At 30.4% G+C, this 14,027-nt stretch overlaps 1 protein-coding gene across 7 annotated transcripts in view; it reads right to left on the reverse strand.

Annotated features, from left to right (window-relative positions):
• LOC101898238 (nicotinate phosphoribosyltransferase) overlaps window positions 1-14,027 on the reverse strand; it is a 50,066-nt gene that overhangs the window by 25,711 nt on the left and 10,328 nt on the right. For 4 of the 7 annotated variants that reach the window (XM_059124548.1, XM_020039701.2, XM_011297526.3 and 1 more), the window contains exon 2: window positions 9,807-10,063. In XM_059124548.1, coding sequence (XP_058980531.1) covers window positions 9,807-9,903 — 97 coding nt within the window. In that variant the 5' untranslated portion in view covers window positions 9,904-10,063. Of the gene's footprint in view, window positions 1-9,806; window positions 10,064-10,389; window positions 10,539-14,027 lie in introns of those variants that run through there. The other 3 variants (XM_011297529.3, XM_059124545.1, XM_059124546.1) reach the window with 3 other exon arrangements.

Genomic DNA, 14,027 nt, shown 5'->3' on the forward strand with positions numbered 1-14,027 from the left:
TGAAAAGAGTTGAATCCTTATTTCGCTTTCTTTGAGCGTTATATTTTTCAAAATTAGATTATTGCTTCCTTTCTGTGCAGAAAATATATATCTCAAATTTTCGACCATTTGTGGGGGAGGTACCATAAGATGTGGACCGATATACTTCATCTTAACACCAGAGCTTGGGTTAATATAAATATTGGGATGTGCGCCATTCGAAGACAATCAGACTCTTACATCACATTTTATGAGAGTTGTGATTATTTAAAGTTTTGACCCTTTGTGGGGGAGGTACTTGATGGAGTGGGCCGATATTTTCCATTTTCACACCCCACCTCACACTGACGCAAATATTAAGATTTGCAAAGTTGGAGCAAAATCGGACTATAATTTCTCTTTCTGTGCAAAAATTAAATTTTTTGAAAATTTCGATCTTTTGTGGGGGAGGTACCAGAAGGAGTTGACCGATATCCTCCATTTTCGCACCAGACCTAGCAATGATGCAAATATTAGGATTTGCAAAGTAGCAGAATAATCGAATTATTCTTTCTCTTTCTGTGCAAAAAAAATATTTTTTGCAAATTTCGACCTTTTGTGGGGGAGGTACCAGAAGGAGTGGACCGATATATTCCATCTTAACACCAGACCTTGGGTTAATATAAATATTGGGATATGTAAAATTTTAAGACAATCGGACACTTACATCACATTTTATGAGAGTTGTAATTATTCAAAATTTTTACCATTTGTGGGGGAGGTACTTGATGGAGTGGGCCGATATTTTCCATTTTCACACCCGACCTTACACTGACGCAAATATTAAGATTTGCAAAGTTGGAGCAAAATCGGACTATAATTTCTCTTTCTGTGCAAAAATTAAATTTTTTGAAAATTTCGAACTTTTGTGGGGGAGGTACCAGAAGGAGTTGACCGATATATTCCATCTTAACACCAGACCTTGGGTTAATATAAATATTGGGATATGTAAAATTTTAAGACAATCGGACACTTACATCACATTTTATGAGAGTTGTAATTATTCAAAATTTTTACCATTTGTGGGGCAGGTACTTGATGGAGTGGGCCGATATTTTCCATTTTCACACCCGACCTCACACTGACGCAAATATTAAGATTTGCAAAAGTTGGAGCAAAATCGGACTATAATTCCTCTTTCTGTGCAAAAATTAAATTTTTTGAAAATTTCGAACTTTTGTGGGGGAGGTACCAGAAGGAGTGGACCGATATTGCCCATCTCCGAACTCGATCTAAGTTTGACAAAAATATTACGATGTACCAAGTTTGGACCAAATTGGATACTCCCTTCGAGAGTTATCGTGCGCACCAGCCAGCCAGACAGACAGACAGACAGACAGACGGACGGACGGACGGACGGACGGACATCGCTAGATCGACTCCAAATGTTCTGAAACGGATTTGGTCCAAAGATACCTAGGGTCTAAAACCGTTATTTCGACTAGGCACGTTTTGGCCGTATCAAATGATATATACCCTCTGTAGCCATATGGCTGAGGGTATAATAAACAAGACCAACAGCAACAATAAAAATAGATGAACTATTTATTCAAAAATAAAACAGAAATTGCCGCCAAAAATAAAAGTGAAAACTATTCTCTACATTTGCCGCACAGACAGAGAAGACTGTCCGTCCGTCCGTCGTCTGTCTGACCGGCATTAATGAAGAGAAAAAAGAATCAAATGACAACGCATAATAAGTAGGTAAACAAATCACAAAAAGGTAAATAACCGATTGTGCCACGCTGGGATGTGTACAAAAATATAGCATGGGAATTGTCTTAAATAATTGTTATAGTAACACTACTCAATAATAAGATTTGAAAATATTGAAAAATTCGATCCTTGAATTATTTGTAGTGCAATTGAATAACTGCTATTTTTTAGATCTCGAGTGTATATTTCATAGTAAATAATGGCAATATCTAAATACCCACATTGCCGCCAAACTACATTTAGAATTATCAATGAATTCGATAATGCAAACATGCATTCAGCGAGATAGAAAACAAATGTTTAAAAATGAATTTGGCGCAAAGTGTTTTGTTAGCAAAACCAATTGTATGTAAACTAAATAAAACCGCTAAAATACTATTATGTTGACATTATTCTAAATGCTAAAATAAACATTTGAATGAATGAAGACAATTGTCGATAAGAATTTCTTTTGTAAATATATCGACAAATGATTTTTAGTACAGCAACTCTCACCCACAACAAGCTTTCCTATAGAAAATCCTACCGATAACAAATTTTTCTATATAAAATCATGCCGATAGTAAGTTTTTCTATAGAAAATCTTGCCGATAACAAGTTTTTTCTATAGAAAATCTTGTCGATAACAGGTCTTTTCTATAGAAAATCTTGTCGATAACAAGTTTTTTCTATAGAAAATCTTGTCGATAACTAGTTTTTTCTATAGAAAATCTTGTCGATAACTAGTTTTTTCTATAGAAAAACTTGTCGATAACAAGTTTTTTCAATAGAAAATCTTGTCGATAACAAGTTTTTTCAATAGAAAATCTTGTCGATAACAAGTTTTTTCAATAGAAAATCTTGTCGATAACAAGTTTTTTCAATAGAAAATCTTGTCGATAAGAAGTTTTTTCAATAGAAAATCTTGTCGATAAGAAGTTTTTTCAATAGAAAATCTTGTCGATAAGAAGTTTTTTCAATAGAAAATCTTGTCGATAAGAAGTTTTTTCAATAGAAAATCTTGTCGATAAGAAGTTTTTTCAATAGAAAATCTTGTCGATAAGAAGTTTTTTCTATAGAAAATCTTGTCGATAAAAAGTTTTTTCTATAGAAAATCTTGTCGATAACAAGTTTTTTCTATAGAAAATCTTGTCGATAACAAATTTTTTCTATAGAAAATCTTGTCGATAACAAGTTTTGTCTATAGAAAATCTTGTCGATAACCAGTTTTTTCTATAGAAAATCTTGTCGATAAGGAGTTTTTCTATAGAAAATCTTGTCGATAACAAGTTTTTTCTATAGAAAATCTTGTCGATAACAAGTTTTTTCTATAGAAAATCTTGTCGATAACAAGTTTTTTCTATAGAAAATCTTGTCGATAACAAGTTTTTTCTATTGAAAATATTGTCGATAACAAGTTTTTTCTATTGAAAATCTTGTCGATAACAAGTTTTTTCTATTGAAAATCTTGTCGATAACAAGTTTTTTCTATAAAAAAAACTTGTCGATAACAAGTTTTTTCTATGAAAAAAACTTGTCGATAACAAGTTTTTTCTATAGAAAATCTTGTCGATAACAAGTTTTTTCTATAGAAAATCTTGTCGATAACTAGTTTTTTCTATAGAAAATCTTGTCGATAACAAGTTTTTTCTATAGAAAATCTTGTCGATAACAAGTTTTTTTTATAGAAAATCTTGTCGATAACAAGTTTTTTCTATTGAAAATCTTGTCGATAACAAATTTTTTCTATTGAAAATCTTGTCGGTAACAATTTTTTTCTATTGAAAATCTTGTCGATAACAAGATTTTTCTATTGAAAATCTTGTCGATAACAAGTTTTTTCTATTGAAAATGTTGTCCATAACAAGTTTTTTCTATAGAAAATATTGTCGATAATAAGTTTTTTCTATTGAAAATCTTGTCGATAACAAGTTTTTTCTATTGAAAATATTGTCGATAACAAGTTTTTTCTATTGAAAATCTTGTCGATAACAAGTTTTTTCTATTGAAAATCTTGTCGATAACAAGTTTTTTCTATTGAAAATCTTGTCGATAACAAGTTTTTTCTATAAAAAAAACTTGTCGATAACAAGTTTTTTCTATGAAAAAAACTTGTCGATAACAAGTTTTTTTCTATGAAAAAAACTTGTCGATAACAAGTTTTTTTCTATGAAAAAAACTTGTCGATAACAAGTTTTTTTCTATGAAAAAAACTTGTCGATAACAAGTTTTTTCTATGAAAAAAACTTGTCGATAACAAGTTTTTTCTATGAAAAAAACTTGTCGATAACAAGTTTTTTCTATGAAAAAAACTTGTCGATAACAAGTTTTTTCTATGAAAAAAACTTGTCGATAACAAGTTTTTTCTATAAAAAAAACTTGTCGATAACAAGTTTTTTCTATAGAAAATCTTGTCGATAACGAGTTTTTCTATATAAAATCTTGCCGATAACACGTGTTTTTATCATTTCTATATCAACATTTTCCTATAGAAAATCATGTCCTATAGAAAATTTTGTCGATAACAAGTTGTTCCTATAGAAAATTTTTCTATATAAAAAATTTGTCTTTCCTATACAAAATCTGATCTATAACAAGTTTTTCTATAGAAAATCTTGTCGATAGCACGTTTTTCTATAGAAAATCTCTACGATAACAAGTTTTTCTATAGAAAATCTCTACGATAACAAGTTTTTCTATAGAAATTCTTGTCGATAAGAAGTTTTTTTTATAGAAAATCGGATCAATAACACGTTTTTTCTATAGAAAATCTTGTCGATAACAAGTTTTTTCTCTAGAAAATCTTCGCGATATCAACATTTTCTCAAAAAAAAATTACTTAGAATTTTTTTTTTTTTTGGAAAATCCACCCGAAAGCAAATCTAATCGATAACAAGTGTTTCCATAGAAAAAATTACCGATAACATATTTTCTATACAAAATCTTACCGATAACGAGTCTTGCCACAGAAAAACTTACCGATACCACTTTTCCATAGAAAGCCTTATTGATAACAAGGTTTTCTATAAAAATCTTACCGATAACAAGTTTGTTTTTAAAAAAACTCACCGACAGCAATTTTTATACACAAATTCTTGCCAATAACAATTTTTTGTAAAGAAAATCATAACAATAACAACATTATGACACAAAATCTTTCCGATAACAATTTTTTTATAGAAAACTTTGCCAATAACAACATTTCTATTCAATATCTTACTGATATTTTTTTGTATAAAATCTTACCGATACCAAAATTTTTATAAAAAATTAAAACATCTTTTCAAACAAATTTGTCATGTTTTCCATAGAAAATCTTACCGATAAGTTTTTCCACAATAAATCTTACCAGCTTTTTCATGATAAACCTTTTCGATAAAATTTTTTTTACAGATAATCTTACCTACAACAATTTTTTCTACAGAAAGTCTTACCGATAACACTTGTCTCTACAGAAAATCTTACAAATTACAAGTTTTTTGGTAGAAAAACCTTTTGATAACAGAGTTTTCTATAGTCAATCCTACCGATAACAAGGAAATCGTACCGATTACAAAAATGTGTATAGAACATCACAGCGATAACAAGTTTTCCTATGGAACATCTATATTTCCTTTTCCATATTCTTCAGAAGATTTAGACGATAGTATGTCGATAACATATTTTTTTATTAAAAGTCATTTTTTTCTTTTAAGATGTTATTTTTGTTAACTGATGCTTAAAAATTGTCAAATGTGTCAAATTAATCTATTCAAAAATACACACCCCATAACTTGCCCATTCGCATTTGATTAATAAAACACCCAATATAAACACATGTTAAGGGCATTGCCCGCCCGTAAATTTAAATTAACAATTAAAAGCAGACAAAATAATAAACCAAAAACAAAAATTATCTCTGTTTTGTTAATTTTTATGAAAAAGAAAAAAATCTAAGATTACTTCTGTTTATTTGGTATGTATCTATGTTTGTTATTTTTTTAAATCCTATATATAACGATACATTGTTTGAAAATTTTGAAAATGTTCAATGTCCGTTTGCACATATTGAATGCTTTTTTAAACATTTTTTTCTTGTATATGCATAGAAATAAACATAAATTTATGCATGTGCAAAATATAAGCTACAGCGACTACAAAAACAACCAAAAACAAATTTATAAATATTTTATTATGCGAGCGGCATTAGGCAAGCAAATGTTTACCCAAACAACAAAACTAAAAATGCATTTGCTAAGCAACAACAGCGAGTTTTATCGGATATCTGTTTGTCATAAAAGTGATTAAAAAGTTCCAAATCTTGTCGATAACAAGATTTTTTAACAGATAATCTGGTCGGTAACATGTATTTCTTCTAAAAAACATTTTTCAAAAACATATTTTTTCTTTTCCCTAAAAAGTTTTTTCATGGTAAATATTGCCGATATATAAAGGTTATATTATTATACTATTATTATTATATTATTTTCACCGATATCAAGAAAAGTCTTGTTTATACCAAATTTTTCAATAGAAAATAATGCCAATAACCTGCTTTTCTATAAATATATTTTCGATAACAATTTTTCCTAAGGAAATAATACGTTTTCATTAGAAATTTCTTAGAAATTTGTTGTCGATAACCGGGTTTTTTTTATAGAAAATCTCGTGGATACAAATTATTTCTATAACAAATCTCGATAACGAGTTTTTTTATTGAAATATTAGTCGATAAAATGTTTTTCTTTAGAAAATTTTGCAAATAAAAATGTTTCCTATACAAAAGCTTTCCTATAGAAAATCTTATCGATAACTAATTTTTCTACGAAAAAATCTTATTGACAACCCGATTTTCTACAGAAATCTTATCGATAACCGGTTTTTCTATAGAAAATCCTATATATTACTAATTTTTTATAGAAAATCGAGTCGATAAGTAGTTTTTCTTCAGAAAATCTTGTCGATAACAAGTTTTTCTTTAGAAAATCTTGTCGATAACAAGTTTTTCTATAGAAAATCTTGTCGATAACAAGTCTTTCTATGGAAAATCTTATCGATAATAAGTTTTTCTATGAAAAATGTTATCCATAACAAGTTTTTCTATAGAAAATCTTGTCGATAACAAGTTTTTCTTTAGAAAATCTTGTCGATAACAAGTTTTTCTTTAGAAAATCTTGTCGATAACAAGTTTTTCTATAGAAAATCTTGTCGATAACAAGTTTTTCTATAGAAATCTTGTCGATAACAAGTTTTTCTATAGAAAATCTTGTCGATAACAAGTTTTTCTATAGAAAATCTTGTCGATAACAAGTTTTTCTATAGAAAATCTTGTCGATAACAAGTTTTTCTATAGAAAATCTTGTCGATAACAAGTTTTTCTATAGAAAATCTTGTCGATAACAAGTTTTTCTATAGAAAATCTTGTCGATAACAAGTTTTTCTATAGAAAATCTTGTCGATAACAAGTGTTTCTATAGAAAATCTTGTCGATAACAAGTGTTTCTATAGAAAATCTTGTCGATAACAAGTGCTTCTATAGAAAATCTTGTCGATAACAAGTTTTTCTATAGAAAATCTGATCTATAACAAGTCGAGAACATCTGGGCAATAAATAACAAGTTTTTCAATAGAAAATTCTGTCGATAAAAAGTTTTTCTATAGAAATCTTGTTGATAACAAGTTTTTCTATAGAAATCTTGTTGATAACAAGTTTTTCTATAGAAATCTTGTCGATAACTATTGTCTCTATAGAAAATCTTGTCGATAACAAGTTTTTCTATAGAAAATCTTGTCGATTACAGGTTTTTCTATAGAAAATATTGGCGATAACAAGTGTTTCTATAGAAAATCTTATCGATTACAGTTTTTTCTATAGAAAATATTGCCGATAACAAGCGTTTCTATATAAAATCTTGTCGATAACAAGTGTATCTATTGAAAATCTTGTCGATAACAAGTTTTTCTATAGAAAATCTTGTCGATAACAAGTTTTTCTATAGAAAATCTTGTCGATAACAAGTTTTTCTATAGAAAATCTTGTCGATAACAAGTTTTTCTATAGAAAATCTTGTCGATAACAAGTTTTTCTATAGAAAATCTTGTCGATAACAAGTTTTTCTATAGAAAATCTTGTCGATAACAAGTTTTTCTATAGAAAATCTTGTCGATAACAAGTTTTTCTATAGAAAATCTTGTCGATAACAAGTTTTTCTATAGAAAATCTTGTCGATAACAAGTTTTTCTATAGAAAATCTTGTCGATAACAAGTTTTTCTATAGAAAATCTTATCGATAACAAGTTTTTCTATAGAAAATTTTATCGATAATAAGTTTTTCTATAGAAAATTTTATCGATGAAAAGCTTTTCTATAGAAAACATTGTCGATAACAAGCTTTTCTATAGAAAATCTTGTCGATAACAAGTGTTTCTATAGAAAATCTGGTCGATAACAAGTTTTTCTATAGAAAATCTTGTTGATAATAAGTTTTTCTATGGAAAATCTTATCGATAATAAGTTTTTCTATAAAAAATCTTACCGATAATAAGCTTTTCTACAGAAAATCATATCGATAATAAGTTTTTCTACAGAAAATCATATCGATAATAAGTGTTTTTCTATGGAAAATCTTTTCGATATTAAGTTTTTCAATAGAAAATCTAATCGATAATAAGTTTTTCTGTAGAAAATGTTATCGATGAAAAGCTTTTCTATAGAAAACATTGTCGATAACAAGTTTTCCTAAAGAGAATTTAGCCGATAACAAGATTTTCTTTCCATAACCATTTGTTCTTATTAAGAATGATTTAAAAAAGATTTTGTACAGAAAATCTTGTCGCTATATAAAAACTGCCATCTTTTTTACTATATAAACTTTAAACGATAACAAATATATCTTCGATAACTGTTTTTCCCAAAGAAACTCTTCTCGTTAAAATGTATTTATTGAAAATCTTCTGGGTAACTAGATTAAGAACAAGATAGGGTTAATAAAAATTTCTTCTATAAAATTATGCCGATCACCAATTTTTGGAAATTCTTATTTCTTTTCCAGGAATTATGTTCTTTAAAAAAATATTTTCAAAAAAACAACATTTTCTTCCTCTGAAGAAATTTTTGTCAATAATTGTCCAAAAAATCTCATCGATTGTAGAACGGCTGTTTTACATCTAGCAATTTATGATTTTGAACAAATAAAAAAGCGGCCGAACCGAACTTTTAATTACATCCACCATTTCGAAAGAACTTGAAGAATTTCAACAAAAAATCCATTAAATGAAAACCGTTATATGAGGGCGTCAACCTGTATAAGTATATTTTTTTTTTTTTTTTTGTCATAGGTTGCAGTACCGATTCCGAACTTCAAATACGTAATTTGAAACAATTCCATTGAATAACGTAGCTAATATCATCAAAATACCGAATAAAGGAGGTACCGTTATATGTGGGCTATACTAAGGCGTGAACCTCTCAGACAATTTTCCATCATGGATTGTAACACTGAATACGAATTTCAAACTCTAAATGCGAAATTTGAAACAATTCCGATCAAAAATGTCGTTAGAATCATCAAAATACCGAAAATCGGGGGTACCGTTAGATAGGGGATATACGATATCGTGGAATTTTTTCTTTCAGGGTGTAAAGTACTCAGAAGGAACTCATGGCGTGGATTTTGAGACAATTCCATTGAAAATTGTGGCTAGAATCATGAAAATGTCGAATATCAGGAGATACCGTTTTATGGGGGATATGTGATATCGTGAACCAATATAGCCCACCTTCGAACTTGACTTGCCTGCAGACAAAAGACTGAAAATAATTATTTCGAACGGATTGACGAACTTAATATACCCTCCATACTATGTATGGTAGAGGGTATAAAAACTATATATTCAAGCTTGGCATCCTCAGAAATATTTGAGAACTGTCAGTAAACAACGATATTTTTTGCAATTATTGGTGTCAATTCCTATAGAAATTCTCAACTTCAAATAAATACCATTTCAAATATTAAGCATTTTATGAACTACCCTATGCCTATGCTGTCTGAAGAAAATCGAATTCTTATCTTTCTTAAATAAAACACAAATAAAAGAAAAACCAAAAAACTTACCTGTTAACAACGGCTGGACGACACCATTCTGATTCATGCGGCCACGATCCATAAATTGTCCCGCCGTATTGGTGCAACTTAATTCACGGTCACTCATGTTGTTGACGACACCCAGCGACACACTCACTCACTCAATTATTATTATTGTTGTCTAGTTTGGATGTGATAATGAAATTTTACACACTGGCGTCGAGAAAATCTCTATTTTATTCAATATTCTTTTTTTGCATATATATTTTTGTTGTTATTGTTGTATTCTAAATTAAAAAAAAGAAATTTAAAGATTATGTTTTATTTACTAAAATTCTTTTCTTTTTCAAACATTTTATTTTTTATTCTATAATAAAAATTCCAATATTCTATAAAGAAATTTAAAAAAGAAAAGAAACAGAATGGGGGGAGAGGTGGTGTGATACGTAAAATTCACTTTTTAATTCAATTCACAACAAAAACAATATTCATTTTTTTTCGATTGAAACACAAACAATTTAATTAAAACGAAGCCAATATTTCATTGAATAATGGACGAAGACTACGTTAACGCACAAAATTGTCAAGCACACCAGCCAGACAACCAACCAACCGACTAACCCACCCAATTGACCGCCACAACGTTCCAGTTCAGCATACGATCGCTAACTGATTTTATATTTCAATACAGTTTTATATTCGCTTCAATGTCACCGCGACCCGCAAACTCTCGAGGCATGAAAAAAAAAACACAAAAAAAAAGTATTCAAACATCGCCGTCAGCCGGACAGATCGACGACAGATCTTTCTCTTTCTTTTTTACAAAACGAAACTCACTTCAAAACGAGCGAAATGTTTCTTTTTGTTTTTGCAAAACCAATCGAAACAACCGACAGATTAGAATTCTACAACAACAGCGACAGCAGCTGATACAAGCTTTGACTGTGGACAATGGTAATTATAATACAGGGGACTCTTGATAAGTGGGATATACCTAAAAGATCTGTATAGAGAGGGTCTTTTATCTGTAGAAAGTATAATAGAATTTTCTCATGGACAATCAGCGGATCTAGTAAAAAAAACAAGTAAAAAAGCTGTTGAATACCCTCCACCATTTGAAAAGAATTTGACAATTTTGAAAAAAAAAAAAATAAAATTCGTTAAAAATTCTGTAAAAATCTTAAAAATACGGAGCGTAACGTGAACCTGCACAGGCAATTTTCTGTATTCATTACAAACTTCAATTTCAAATTTGAAAGAATTCCGGTGAATAATGTAGCTAAAATCATCAAAATACCGAATATAGGGAGGTACCATTATATGGGAGATATACCAAAACGTGAACCTGCACAGGCAATTTTTTGTCTTAGGCTGTAGTATTCATTACGGACTTCAAACACCAAATTTGAAACAATTCCGCTGAATAATGTCGCTAAAATCGTCAAAATAACGAATATCGGGGGGTACCGTTATATGGGGGCTATACGAAGACGTGGACCTGCACAAACAACATTCTGTCTTAGGCTGTAGTATCCATCACGAACTTCAAATACCAAATTTGAAACATTTTCGGTGAATAATGTAGCTAAAATCGTCAAAATACCAAAAAAGGGAGGATCATTAAATTGGGGGCTATAACAAAACGTGGACCTATATGACCCATTTTCAATACCAAAAGTCCTACAGACATAATATACATTTGAGTAAAATTTTATAAACCTACTTCATTTCGTTCGGAAGCTAGAGTTATTTCCACAAACGGACGGGCATCGCTAAATCAACATAGAATGTTATGCTGATCAAGAATATATATACTTTGTGAGGTCTAAAATGTATATTTCGAGGTGCTACAAACGGAGTGACAAACTTAATATACCCTCCATAATGTGGTGGAGGGTATAAAAAGAATCTGGAAGGAAATGATTTTAAATGTAGACCGGCAATACTGAAGTGTTTTGGGACCAAGTGCCCATCAGTGATAAAGGTTCGCAGTCAGGGTACTGACTATATAGATTAGGTACCAAGTATTTACAAGAATATACCTTGGCGAGCATCGTCCTCTCCCCTAAAATGACCCAAAAATACTCACTTCTTTGACACAAAAGTTTCCTTTAGGTCAAGAAATAAAGAAAAAATCATCAGATTATGGGTTATATGGGGGCTATAGAAAAAAATATATATCGAAAATTTTCTGCAACAGGAGGTAGAGCCCATTACCAAACTTTAATACTGAATTTTAAATAATTCTGACAAAAAATTCAATCTTCAAATCTCTGAATATCGCGAGGTAAATTGAAATAAAAACGTTACACAATAACGTGGACCCATATGACCCACTAGCAAGTGCAAGTACACATAATTCACAATTTGTTAAGTTTGACACAATTTTTATACCCTCAGCCATATGGCTAGAGAGCGTATATATCATTTGTTACGGCCAAAACGTGCCTCATCGAAATAACGATTTTATGCCCTAGGTCTCTTTGGAGTAAATCCGTTTCAGGACATTTGGAGTCGATCTAGCGAAGTCCGTTCGTCCGTCTCTCTGTCTGGCTGGTACGCACGATAACTCTCGAATAGAATAACCGTTTTGGTCCAAACTAGGTGCATCGTAATATTATTCAATTCGTTTATATGTAATAACTTGCGAAACAAGTCGGCGATTCTTTACAACATGCTATATTTAAATATTTCTCTTAACCAAAACTGAGATGAATATGTAATCAATCGTAATTTATGATTTCGCATAAAATTGGATATAAATGTTCGATTTCCTTCAAATTTTGCGCATACCAATATTGTTTATCTCATTTAGATGAAGTATGAATATAGAATACTTTGGTCCGCTCTATCTGTTACCTCACGCATATTTCCATATTTTCCACATTTAGTCCAAATATGGCACGTTTTAATATTTATATCAATCCTAGGTCGCATACGAATTGGTCAATATTGGCCAACAGCTTCGGAACCTCCCCCATAAAGGATCAACAGTTTGAATAATCATAACTCAAGGCTGGGAGTATACATCTGTCGGCAAAACCGTCTGATACTATTTTACTTGTTTCAGGGCACATTACATAGCAACATCCCGGCACTTCCCATAAATTTGATTTGCAGTTTATCTTTTTGTTGATTATTATGAAGCGTCAAAAATTTCCTATGTCCAACAGACGTCTGGCTTATTTTCTGAACAAAGATAAAAATAAAGTCTTTAAATTGTTATAAAAAATGGAGATTAGAACTAATTTAGCCACATTAACTTTTCATACCTCCACGTGAATATTCACTGTTATTTCATGATAGTTTTATGACTGATAACTGATAGAGATTCTCAGATATTTTATGGACAGGTCGGTCCTACGAGTCTTAGAAAAAGCTGATCCATACATACACTTCTACTTTTCCAAAAACCCTAAACCAATTCTTATTTTTTATTATTATTTATTTTTTTCTAAAAATTTTATTCTTAAAATTACCGCCCAAACAGAATGGCAACGACAAGAACAAAAGATTCAATATTGTCATAGGTCAGACATAAGTGATTCATATTACGCCAATGTATACTTCTCCTCTTTGTTTAAAAAAAAAATAATACGGAATAGTTGTACATTCGTTTTGCACGTACGCGAGAGAATGTGGGTATGTTCCCCCATTGGGTTGGGGGTTATTAAATCATCTCTTTTTAGTTGAACTCATATTGAAATGTGTGTCATAACGACGACCGGCCGATATAAACTGGCTAAGTGAGTAAGTGGTATGGTATTTTTTATATTATAACAAAATTAGTATCAATGGTCATATCGCTAGTATAGGGTATATATCACTTGATACGTCCGGTTTTAGACCCCAGGTCTCTTTGGACCAAATCCGTTTAAGGACATTTGGAGTACATTTTCAAATAAAATAATTTACTGCACTGAAAGAGAAAGGATAATCCGATTTTGATTGAACTTTGCAAATACCAATATTTGCATCAGTGATACGTCAGGTGCGAAAATGGACAATATCAGTGCACTCTATCATGTACCTCCCGCACAAAGGGTCAACATTTTGAATAATTATAACTCTTATAAAATGTGATACAAGATCCCTATTATCTCCAAACTACACAAATCACAATATTTTTATTAGCACAAGATCTGGTGTAAAGATGGGATACATCGGTGGGATAGATCAGACCATTCCTTCTGGTACCTCCCCCACAAAGGGTGAAAGTTTTGAATAACATGTTTGGTCATAAATTCCAAA

The sequence above is a fragment of the Musca domestica genome, unplaced genomic scaffold, assembly GCF_030504385.1.
Source record: "Musca domestica strain aabys unplaced genomic scaffold, Musca_domestica.polishedcontigs.V.1.1 3, whole genome shotgun sequence".
Lineage (NCBI taxonomy): Eukaryota > Metazoa > Arthropoda > Insecta > Diptera > Muscidae > Musca > Musca domestica.